The 12,153-nt window shown below is 50.3% G+C and overlaps 1 protein-coding gene across 3 annotated transcripts in view; it reads left to right on the top strand.

Annotated features, from left to right (window-relative positions):
• The window catches only part of CHD1 (chromodomain helicase DNA binding protein 1), a 1,484,343-nt gene that overhangs the window by 1,279,989 nt on the left and 192,201 nt on the right, over window positions 1-12,153 (top strand). For all 3 annotated transcript variants that reach the window (XM_085632544.1, XM_085632543.1, XM_085632545.1), the window contains one exon: window positions 5,978-6,156. In XM_085632544.1, the coding sequence (XP_085488670.1) occupies window positions 5,978-6,156 (179 nt within the window). The remainder of the gene's footprint in view (window positions 1-5,977; window positions 6,157-12,153) is intronic.

The raw sequence follows: 12,153 nt of genomic DNA, 5'->3' as shown, positions 1-12,153 counted from the left end.
CAGCAGTAATCCCCCAGGTGGTGGGAGTGCCCCAAAAATTTGGTTGGGTTTTCTTGGGGAACAGAGGGGGACCCTGGCTTAGCCAATTCCCCTACAGCAGCTACTCTTGTCTGCGATGGTGGCATGGGGTTTGCCAACTTCACTGCCTGTCCCAACACTTTGGGTAGGTACAGACAGGAGCCCTACATCAATGGTAGAAAAGCTGAGGCCCACAGAGACACTGGAGCTAGCATCACTATGGTGGCCCATAGGCTAGTTCCCTCTGAGCAGCTTTTGCCTGGTTTCTCATACCAGGTAACTAACATTGATGGCAAACAGAACAGTCATCCCATGGCAGAGGTATGTCTCAGCTGGGGAGGTGTCATTGGCCCTAAGAGGGTGGCAGTGTCCCCAACCTTGCCTGTAGACTGCTTACTGGGGAATGACTTAGAACTCTCAGCTTGGGCTGGAGTTGAACAAGACACCCATTCTAAAATGGTAGGCCTTTCAAAAAAGGGTAGTGGGGTTGTGCCAGCCACAACCCCTGTCCAAGTAGATTTCCTCCCTGAAAAGGTTGGAAGGGCAGTGGTAGCCACAGCCCAGGCAAAGACAGACTTCCCTGTAGAGATTGGCAGAGCTGTGAAAGTCACAGCTCAAACCCAAACTGAGTGCCTCCCTGAAAAGGTTGGCAAGGCTGTAATGGTCTCAGCCCATACTCAGACTGACATAGGTGTAGTGAAGCCTGAAACTATGGATCACTCCACACAAACGGAGAGTAGTGGGGAGGAAGAAAAGTCTCCCTCTCCCCAGACATTAGGAAAAGGTCAGCCTCCTCAGGGATCTGACCTCACCCCTTGTGAAGGAACTGCCCCAGAGATAGCCAGGCCTGGCCTGGCAGAGCCTCTGATGTCAGTGGCCCCTTCCAAGGTGGGACCCAGTCTGGTGCAGGTAGCCTGCCTCTCTCTACCCTGCCTCAGTCAGCCCAGGGCTGCAGAGGTCAGGGAGGCCAGTGGACCCCAAGAGGGCCCCTGTCCACAAGAACCCCCCCCATCAAAAGAATGAGGATTGCCTGGCTAGTAGCCCTAGCCAGGTGATGGTTAAAAACATTCCTGAGGGATCTCCTTTACAGGTAGTTAGGGACCTCCCCCAGAGGGATTCTGTTGGGCACAGGCAAACATGGGACCTTAGGGCCCCAAACCTGACCTGTCCCTCCAGTAAGTCCACAAAAGGGACCCAGCCTCCAGCTTTAGGTAGCCAGAGGCTGACCCTGAGAGCACAGTGCAACTCAGTGAAAGAAAGAAAGGCATCCATGGTGGAGGATGATTGGAGGAAGCTGAGGCCTCACTTTGAGGACACTCACTTCAGTACTCCATCTCAACACCAGCCTTTTACTTTGCAAAGACACACCAAAGGTAGAGATTCCCTATGGTGGAGACCCTATGATACCTTTAGGATGAGGGATTGCTTAGTGGACCATGAGACAGGGGGTAACCATGCCAGTGCTGGTTCTTCCTTATATGGCCACTTAGGCAATAGAGGCTTACCTTGTCAAGGCCAGCCTTATCTCCTTTCGTTGGGGGGGGGGGGGGTTGTGTAGGAAGGTGGATATCTGACTATGGTTACCCCCAACTTTTTGCCTAGTGTCTAGCTGGTTTTTCGACTTAGTTGGCCTGAGATCCTGCCATTCAGGGTCTCAGGCTGTCTGCTCTCTCTTTAAAATGGACTCCATATACCCTAGGTACATTCCCAATTGGTAAGGATCACCTTATTGGACCCTGTACAGTGTACCCTAGGTACCTAGGGCATAGGTGTACCCTAGGCCTCCCAGGGGCTGCAGCATGTATTATGCCACCCCTGGTCTGGCCTTCCAATCAGACACAACTGGCTGATCACTCAGCAGGGGCAAGGTCGTGTAATCACCCCTTGCTTAGATATAGTATACCTATATCTACCCTTATATAGAGACACATGTGTACCTATCAGTCACTCCTATGGCACGCCTTAACAATCCTGGAGGCAGAGTGCCTGGTAACATGTGAGATGGTGCTCTAGTATGAGCTGAGCCTGTCTGCAGCTTTCGGAACCATGTCCTTATAGCTGTTCTATTATATAGCCTACCATATACTCTTAAAGTGCCTTATAATCTTAAACGGTTATGGTAACTATGGTTTGGCTTTATCAAGACATGTCGTGTAAGATGTCTAACACTTTGGAATAATACCCCCATACCATTTCTGGTGATGAGGATATTATTCCCCCCTTCTAGAGGGAGAGACATGTTAAAATCCTACTTTGCTGTTTAACTCTAACCAAAGCCTCAGCATCACAAAATGGATGCTGCTGCCACAGACACAAGTCTGACCTCCTGCTGCTGGGAGTGATCCCGGCAAGGGAGGCTTGGACAATAGGTTTCCTGCTTGGGGAGGTGCTAGCACCTCCCCAGACAGACTTTAGTGTATTGGGGCAGGGAGGGCTGAAAGGAATGAGACATGCCTGGGGCAGACAAGGTGTCCCATGCATAGTCCAGTTCAAACCGGTGCTGGGGCACTCCAGCCCCAGTCCTGGCGCGAAACTGGACAAAGGGAAGGGGGTGTAACCACCCCCTTCCCAGGTCCCACCCATAAGGCGTGACCTAGCTGGTAACCCAGCCCCCCAGATTAGTATAAGTGTGGTAGCTGGGGCCCAGGAGATTAGATTATCCTGAACCTGCAACTTGAACAGAAACTCTGGACCTTCGACATTCGACGAAAGAAGAAGACTGAAGAATCTCCCTTGTGGCCAAGGAGTGGCTACCCTGTGCAAACAGGCACCATCAAGAGACTACCCTTTGCTTTGCTGAAGTTCTACGAGGGACCGACTGCAGAGCCCGACCAGAGCCTTGACTTCCAGACTTCTCCGACCCTGATCCACATCCACAGCCGAGCTGAGATCCGGGAGGCGACGAGAGACGTGGGACCGGCTACCTGGGGAAAGTGGCTAGTATCTTCCAGCGCAGTTTCTGAGGCACCCTCGAAGTTGTGCACCGGGGATTGAGAAGCCCCAACCCCAAGCACCATCTGCACCGAAGATCAGCCCCCCACACTCCACGAGTCCTGCGTGGGGCCCTTCTGCATTTTCCTGCTTGCCGCGCCTGTCCGGTTGCTTGCCCTTTGGCTAGTGGCCTTTGTGACGACGCATCCAGAAATCTTCACTGCTGGTTTGGCTCCTCCAGACTGGCTCCCGCTTCCTTGCAAAAGAGAAGCACCCCAGACCTTCCTGGTCTGCACCAGAAGCAAGTCCTCCATTCTTCGTGGGTTCCGCTTGCCAAGGCTTGGTGAGTCCTAGTTCAACTTCGACGCCGCCGACAGCAAGAGCCTTCGTGGGACAGCTTGCCTCCTGGTCCTGGTCGTCCTCGACGTTTCCTGGTCCCCGTGGCTGCAGCGACAAGCTTCACCTTCACCTGCAATCTTCACGACATCGCCTGGTTCCTTCCTGGTTCCACGTGGTCACGGGCTAGTGACCTTGACTCTGTCCCTTCTGCTTGCAGGTCTCCTCTCTTCTTGATCCCAGCCTTGGGATCCACCGGACACTCTTCACTGACTGCCTGTCAGCAACTTTCCTTCAGGCATCCATAGAAGTCCACGACGAAACCCGACGCAAGTTCACACCTATGCACCCGCAGCCTGTGGGCTAGGTAACTTGGGTACTTCGGTGCTCACAAGGGTAGTGACTATCCTAGGGTCTAGTTTCCGAGTCTCGACTCTCTAACTGCTTCAGAAGTGTCCTTAAACTGTTGATTTCTAACAACTACTATTTCTATCGACTTTTACGCATTACGCACGAGTGTTTCCACTCTGCACCTGAATCCCGTGGGCCTCCCACTTCCTAACTGTTGCTAGTGTAGTGTAGCACCAGCGATTCCCTAGGCCTAGGCCTATCCTATTTCCGTGACAGTGGTCCTTATACCACTTCTTTAGTATATGGTTTGCGTGGCCCCTAGGGCCTAACTGTATTACTTACCTGTGTGACTTAATGTATGCTTAAATAAGACTGTGTTGTACTTACCTCTAATCTCATAAAGAGTGCTGAGGGTGTGACTAGAATAAATACACTTTATTTTATATATATATCTGTTGTGGTGTCCTTTCATTTGGTATTCAAGGGATTATATATGGTATCACAGCTGGCTTCACATGCCATTCAGAGTTTAGCCTAAGACTGCTCTTGTCCATGCTACCACTAGGATAGCTGGTCTATAAGGTTGACTTTACAACCAATCACCATAAGGGTTGTTTGGACTGATATAAGGTGTACACTAGAACTAGTGACATCATACATCAGGCCAACTTCTCACAGGGATGACACGTCACAAGGCAGTAGTGGCTGCAGTTGCCCTGGTAGAATGGGCACACAGCCCCACAGGAGGCTCCTTCTTAGCCAAGGAGTAACATGCTTTGATACACAGAACGACCCACCGAGAGATGGTCCGTTTGTGCACCGCCCAACCTTTTTTGGCACCCATGTAGCCAACAAAAAGCTGGTCATCCACCCTGAACTGCTCTGTACGCTTTAGATAGAATGCAAGCGCACGTTTTGGGTCCAGACGGTGGAGACTCTCTTTCTCCCTTGAAGGATGTGGAAGCGAAAAGAAGGTAGGCAAAGTGATGGTCTACCCGATGTGGAAGGGCGTGACCACCTTTGGCAAAAAAAGAAGGACGGGTCCTTAACATCACCCTGTCAGGATGAATAGAAAGGAAAGGAGGTTTGAAAGACAGAGCCTGAAGCTCACTCACTCTTCTGGCAGAGGTGATAGCGACCAGGAAAGCCGTCTTAAGAGTAAGAAGATGCAAAGGACAGGTATGAAGGGGCTCGAAAAGAGCGCACATCACATAGGTCAAAACAAGACTGAAGTCCCATTGAGGCCTGATGAACGGCACGGGAGGAAACGTGTGCGTAATGCCTTTAAGAAAACGGTGATCCTTACCAATTGGGAATGTACCTAGGGTACATGGAGTCCATTTTAAAGAGAGAGCAGACAGCCTGAGACCCTGAATGGCAGGATCTCCGGCCAACTAAGTCGAAAAACCAGCTAGACACTAGGCAAAAAGTTGGGGGTAACCATAGTCAGATATCCACCTTCCTACAATCCCTTTGCAGGACATTTGTCAGGCAGCTACGTGGGCCTCGCTGCACACGTTTACCAAGCACTACTGCCTTGACAGTCCAGTCAGGAGGGATGGCTTTTTTGGCCGTTCCGTGCTCCGTGAATTTCTGGTGTAATCTTGTTTGCAGACCCACCTCCGGGGTTGGTATTGCTGGGGTATCTATTCTAAGGTAAGGAATCTATCACTAACGTGTCTCTTTCAGATGCACAAGTTACTACTTGTGTAACGATATATCTGTAAGATACATTAGTTAGTGATCGATTCCTTACCGCCCCACCCATCCTCCCTGTTCTGCGAACTGGTTACTAGGGTTAAGGTCATCCCTGTTAGGACCCTAGTTTTCTGCACCAATGGTCAGTATCTTGCATGGCTCTGCATTCCTGGCGCGGAAAGTCGTGTACAGAACTGATGTCAGCGCACATGGGTGGTACCCAAGATCTCTCTGTGGCATCATCTCGGCGCTTACGACGACAGTGACGGACGCAGAGCCGCACAACGCCACTTACTGACGTGCAGGGGTACTGCTAAGCAAAATTTCTGTATCTTGTCTGACGTCTAGGGATATTCTAAGGTAAAGAATCTATCACTAACTAATGTCTTTTACAGATATATTGTTACACAAGTAGTAGTTTGTGCTTCTGAATCCAATCTGGGACCTGGAGGAAATTCAAGAGGTGATGTAGTTAAATACATCAGAAAGAATATTTCCCAATATAAAAAAAACTTGTTCTGTCCCCTTTTTTTCCAGCCGTAAAACTGTCATATCCCTGTGCATGTAGCACAACAAAAATAGAATTTACATTGATCATATGTGTATTTCATACATTGAATTTTGTTTTTTGTTAATTTCATAGTGCAAAGAGAGAATGAGGCCTGTTAAGGCAGCACTGAAACAGTTGGATCGGCCAGAGAAAGGTCTCTCAGAGAGGGAACAACTGGAGCACACTCGGCAGTGCCTGATTAAGATTGGTGATCACATAACAGAATGCCTGAAAGAGTACTCCAATCCTGAACATATTAAACAATGGAGAAAGTAAGTACAATAAAGTCTTATTTTTCTGAGAAAAATGATAGGTTTTAAAAACAAACCTTGACATAATTTAAAAAATGTAGCACTGTGTATTTTTTTTATTTATGTAACTTCTGTATAGAACGTTATACTAAATGATTGTCATTGCACAATATGAAATCCTCTCGGATAGCATGCATACAATCTTATTCAATAAATAATAAACTTAAAACATTCTTTTACGTTATAAAAGCAAACCTTTAGGGAGCCATCCTTTCTGGTCCCTCAACACTTCTGTAACATAACATTTTCAGGAGAAAAGTAACAGACACACAGATCCAAGTAAATGGAGGTACATAGATGCGCAATGGAAGCAAGTACATGTAGAACAATGAATTTGTTTTTTTTAACAACATGATTCCACATATTTATACAAAGCAGTACACAAAGATAGGTACATATCTTTAGTGAAAATAAGCGCTTATATACAGAGGGATATGCTGTAAATTTCTGTTTGCTTATATTGTATGTGGTTAAGAGCCAATACTTGAGTAGTTTTCTGAAGATAAGGTGGTTGTCGCTGGATCTTAGGTTGGGGGGAAAGAGTTCCTCCACCCATGGATTTTTCTTGTATCTTGGGATTTTGAGGCGTGATGCCCCTTTAGAGCGGAGGTTGCTTTGTTGAATGTGTTTGGTGATTTTATTCCTGATGAAGAGCGGTCCCATTCCATGTATTGCTTTGTGGGTGATACAAAGTAGCTTGAACGTGGCTCTTCTGGCAACCGGTAACCAATGCAGGGCTTTAAATGCAGGTGAGATGTGGTCTTGCGGTTTGATATGCAAGAGTAGTCTGGCAACCGAGTTCTGAATCTGCTGTAGTTTTTTCATAGTCGTTAAAGGTGATCCGTGGTAGAGGCTATTGGCGTAATAGAGTTTGGGCAGAACAAGGGAGATGGTAGCTTGGACTTTGTGTGGAAATCCCAAATGAGGGAAAATTAGTTGCAGCATTTTTATAGTGACAAAGCTTGATCTTGGTAGTTTGTCCACTTCGGCATTCATCGACAGCTTGGAGTCCATGGTCATTCCGAGGTTTCTTACTTCTTTCGATACTTTAGGCAGTGATCCCAGTTCATCAGGCCAGGCGGCAAGCGGGTCATAATGTTTCCAATCGCCACACATGAGTATTTCCGTTTTGGAAGCATTCAATTTCAGATTGCTCCAACATATCCACTGATCCATGGCTCTGAGACAATTGAAAATTGGGGATTTTCCGATGTCTTTGGGGCATTCCAGTTGAAGGAGTATTTGCGTGTCATCTGCATAGTTATAGCACGTGAGGTGAAATTGATTGATTAGTTCCGGTAATGACTTCAAGTAGATGTTGAAAAGCATGGGCAAGATGATAAAACCTTGAGGGACCCCTGCTTTTGTGGAGTATGGTTTGGACGAGAAAGGTGAGGTATAGATGACAATAGTTCTGTTTCGAAGGTAGGGCGCAATCCAGTCTAGATCAGTTCCCTCTTCCTCTTTCGAAGGATGCAGAGGCGGAAAGAAGGTGGGCAAAGTGATAGTCTGCCCGATTTGAAAGGCAGTGACAATCTTAGGAAGGAAGGATGGACGGGTCCTGAGAACCACCTTGTCCGGATGGACAGACAGGAAAGGAGGTTTGGAAGAAAGAGCTGGAGCTCACTCACCCTTCTGGCAGAAGTGATGGCTACCAGGAATGTAGTCTTAAGAGTTAAGAGTCTTAAAGGATAGTTGTGAAGCGGCTCAAAGGGAGCGCACATTAAATAGGTTAAAACCAGATTTAAGTCCCACTGAGGCATAATGAAGGGAATAGGAAAGAGATGAGTTATGCCTTTCTAGAAACTATACACTGAGGACTTGAAAAGAGAAGGCTGATCGGGAAGCCAAAGGAAGGCAGAGATGGCCGAAAGATATCCTTTGATAGTGCCCAGAGCATAGCCCTGCTGGGCTAAAGAAAGAAGGATCAAGAGAATTTCAGAAAGAGGGGCAAAAAGGGGGTCCACAGCTTTTGCTGTGCACCATGCCACAAACTTGTTCCACCGGCAAGCGTATACAGTCTTAGTGGAGGGACGCCTGGCTGCCAAGATTACATCGCAAACTTCGGGAGGCAGGTCGAAAGAACTCAACTGCCGCCGCTCAATCTCCACGCAAGGAGGTGGAGGCTGGACAGGTTCGGGTGGAGGACTGTTCCCTGCTGCTGCGACATAAGATCCTCCCGAAGAGGCATTCTGATCGGAGGATCGATGGCCATGTTGAGCAGCTCGGGATACCATCCAAAGATTCCATCTTTGGGCGACCCGAACCCGCCGGCGTGCCTTTGGGCCCTACGGACTCGGTTGGGGGGCCTAGGCCTTTTCCTCCGTAGCCACAGCGCCGCATACCCCCATGGATCCGGATCGGCGCAGGTTGACCTTATTACACCTTCGCCGGCGCCGCTTCCTCCGGCACCGTAACCGACGCCGGTTGTGTCCCCGGCCAGCATTGACCCCGACCTCCATCCCGATGTGGACCCGGACCAGCGCAGGACTGGGAGGGGTCTAGTGACTCTTTAACTGATCATATGGAATCTGAGCAGGACTGAAGAGGAACTGGGTGATGCCAGTTGTCTTGACACATCTCCTGACCTTGCCATGTTGTCTTTTCCTACCGTGGCTACGGAATAGGGAATGTCATAAGCAGTGGTGTTGCGTAGGGTGGTGAGGCTCTCAACCTCGAGCTTCGTACGGTGGCGGTCAGGACTAACCTCCTGACAGAGGTGCTTCAGTCGGCAGCGAGCTCTTCGGAGCCCCTGCTGCGGTTGAATGAGGCCCTTACCAACGTCCTTTTGGGCACGTGGTCCAGGCCCAACACGGGGGCGCCAGTCTATAGGATGATTGCCTGAAACCACTGCCCTGCTCCGGGCGACACCACTTTCCTCTCCCAACACCCCACTCTGGAGCATTTGGTGGTCTAAGCCTCGTCTTCCAAGAGCGCATTCCCTACGCTCCACCGGAAAGGGATTCCAAGAAGCTGGACCATCTTGAGAAGAAAATGTCCAGTCCACCAACTCCCCCCCTCCCGCAGCAGCCTCCAAACCCTTCTAGTCCGACCTTTCAGGCCCATCAAACGCCAGTGGGCGGCTGGATTCGATATCACCTACCCCACTGGCTCACCATCACGTTGGACAGGTGGGTTTTGCAAATAGTCTGAAGGGGCTACTCCCTCCCCTTCAAGGCTACCCCTCCAGCCATGTCGGAGGATCACATGGCACTTCTCCAACAGGAAGTTTTCGCTCTCTTGGCCAAGGGAGCCATCTATCGGGTTCCTGCCACAGAAGTAGGCCGTGGTTGCCATTCCCACTACTTTCTTGTACCCAAGAAGGGCAAGGTTCTGCGTCCTGTTTTGGATCTCGGGAATGTCAACCGATTCCCCTGGAAGGAGAAATTCAAGATGTTGATGCTTGCTCAGGTCTTGTCTGCCCTCGACCCTGGGGACTGGATGGTAGCGTTGGACTTGCAGGACACCTATTTTCACATCCTTGTCCTTCCGGCCCACTGGCATTATCTGCGGTTCACTGTAGGCCACGAGCATTTTCAGTTTACCGTGCTCCCCTTTGGCCTTACCAGCGCCCCTCGGGTGTTCACAAAAGTGATGGCAGTGGTTGCAGCTCATCTGCGCAGTTCAGGGGTTCCAGTCCTTCCCCCTATCTCGGCGACTGGCAGTTGAAGGCGGACTCGCCCCAGGCAGTCATCTCCCACCTCCAGACTACTGCCGACCTCCTGCATTCGCTGGGGTTCTCCATCAGTGGGCCGAAGTCACACCTGATTCCCTCTCAGAAGATCATCCTCATCGAAACGGTTCTGGACACAACGTGGTTTTGGGTTTATCCCCCCGAGCAGCGATTCCGGGATATTTGGGCTATGATTCCGATCTTTCAGCCTCTATCCCAGGTTTTGGTCCAAATGACCCTGAGGCTGCTGGGCCTCCTGGCCTGCTGCATCCTGCTGGTAGATCATGCCAGGTGGCATATGCGGGCTTTGCAGTGGGATCTGAAGTTCCAGTGGGCGCAGCATCAGGGGAATCTGTCCGATTGCGTCCAGATCTCGGAGAGCACTGCTCGACAGTTGCAGTGGTGGCTCGTGAACCAGGATTGGATCAACAGCATATCCCTCTTCCCCAACCAGAGCACACGGTGGTGACGGATGCATCTCTTCTGGGATGAGGCGGCCATAGGTGAGAGGCAGAGATCCGAGGCCTCTGGTCTCCGGCGGAGTCCGGGCTCCACTTCAACCTTCTGGAGCTTTGGGCGATCCGCCTTACACTCAAAGCCTTCCTTCCCCATTGTCCGGGAAAGAATAGTGCAGGTCTTCGCGGACAGTACAACCGCCTTGTGGTACTGCAACAAACAAGGTGGGGTAGGGTGGGGTCGTGGACCCCATCTCAAGAGGCCCTCCCTCTCTGGAGATGGCTGGAAAATCAGGGCATATCACTGGTGGTTCTACACCTGGCAGGTTCCCTGAACGCCAGGCGGACGAAGGCAGCCGCAGGTGCTTTATGGATCACGAATGAATGGTGTCTGCACTCGGACGTGGCGCAAGGTCTCTTTCTACAGTGGGGTGAGCTTTGGTTCAATCTATTCGCCACCGAAGAGAACGGCAATGTCATCAGTTATGCGCTTTGGAATTTCCAAGGCGGCACTCGCTCATCGACGCTTTTCGTCGAGAGTGAGGTGCAGTCTGTTGTACGGCTTTCCGCCTACACCACTTCTGCCCAGAGTGCTGAAGAAGATTCGGCGCAATCAGGCCCAAGTCATCCTTGTGGCTCCGGATTGGGCACGAATATACTGGTATCCCAAGCTACTCAGCATGGCAATCGATCCCTCGATCCATCTGGCTCTTCGGGAGGATCTTCTGTCGCAGCAGCAGGGGACGTTCCTCCACCCGAACCTGTCCAGGCTCCACCTCCATGCGTGGAGATTGAGCTGCAACAGTTGACAGCTTTCAGTTGGACAGTTGGAACAAGTTTGTGGCCTGGTGCACAGCAAAGTGTGTGGATCCCCTTTCTGCCCCTCTTTCTGAGGTCCTTCTGTTTCTACTATACTTGGCCCAGCAGGGCTCTGCTCTGGGCACTGTCAAAGGTTAGCTTTCGGCCATCTCCGCCTTTCTAAGGCTTCCAGATCAGCCTTCTCTCTTTAAGTCTCCGGTTGTTAACTGTTTCCTGAAAGGCATTACACAAATGTTTCCCCCCGTGCATTTCGTAATGCCTCAATGGGACTTAAATCTTGTCTTGACCTATCTGATGTGCGCTCCCTTTGAGCCCCTTTATAACTGGCCTTTACGTCTTCTCACTCAAGACGGCTTTCCTGGTAGCTATCACCCCTGCCAGAAGAGTGAGTGAGCTCCAGGCTCTTTCTTCTAAACCTCCTTTCCTTTATGTTCATCCGGACAAGGTGGTTTTAAGGACCAGTCCTTCTTTTTTGCCAAAGGTTGTCACGCCCTTCCACATCGGGCAGACCATCACCTTGCCCACCTTCTTTCCGCATCCTTCGAAAGAGGAAGAGAAGCTCCACCGTCTGGACCCAAAGTGTGTGCTCTCGTTCTATCTGAAGCGCACACAGCAGGTCCGGGTGGATGACCAGCTCTTTGTTCACCACGTGGGCGCCAAAAAAGTTCGGGCCGTGCACAAATGAACCATCTCTCGGTGGGTCGTTCTGTGCATCAAAGCATGTTACTCATTGGCTAAGAAGGAGCCTCCTGTGGGGCTGCGTGCCCATTCTACCAGGGCAACGGCAGCCCACTACTACCTTGGGACACGGCGTTCCCTTGCAGGATATTTGTCAGGCAGCTACGTGGGCCTCGCTGCACACGTTTACCAAGCATTACTGCCTTGACAGTCAAGTCCGGAGAGAAGGCTTCTTTGGCCGTTCTGTTCTCAATGACTTTCTGGTGTAATTTATTCGCAGACTCACCACCGGGGTTGGTATTGCTGGGGTATCTATTCTAAGGTAAGGAATCT

The sequence above is a fragment of the Triturus cristatus genome, chromosome 2_1 (assembly GCF_964204655.1).
Source record: "Triturus cristatus chromosome 2_1, aTriCri1.1, whole genome shotgun sequence".
Lineage (NCBI taxonomy): Eukaryota > Metazoa > Chordata > Amphibia > Caudata > Salamandridae > Triturus > Triturus cristatus.
The sequence above is the reverse complement of the archived record's forward strand: the minus strand, read 5'-3'. Positions and strand labels throughout refer to the sequence as shown.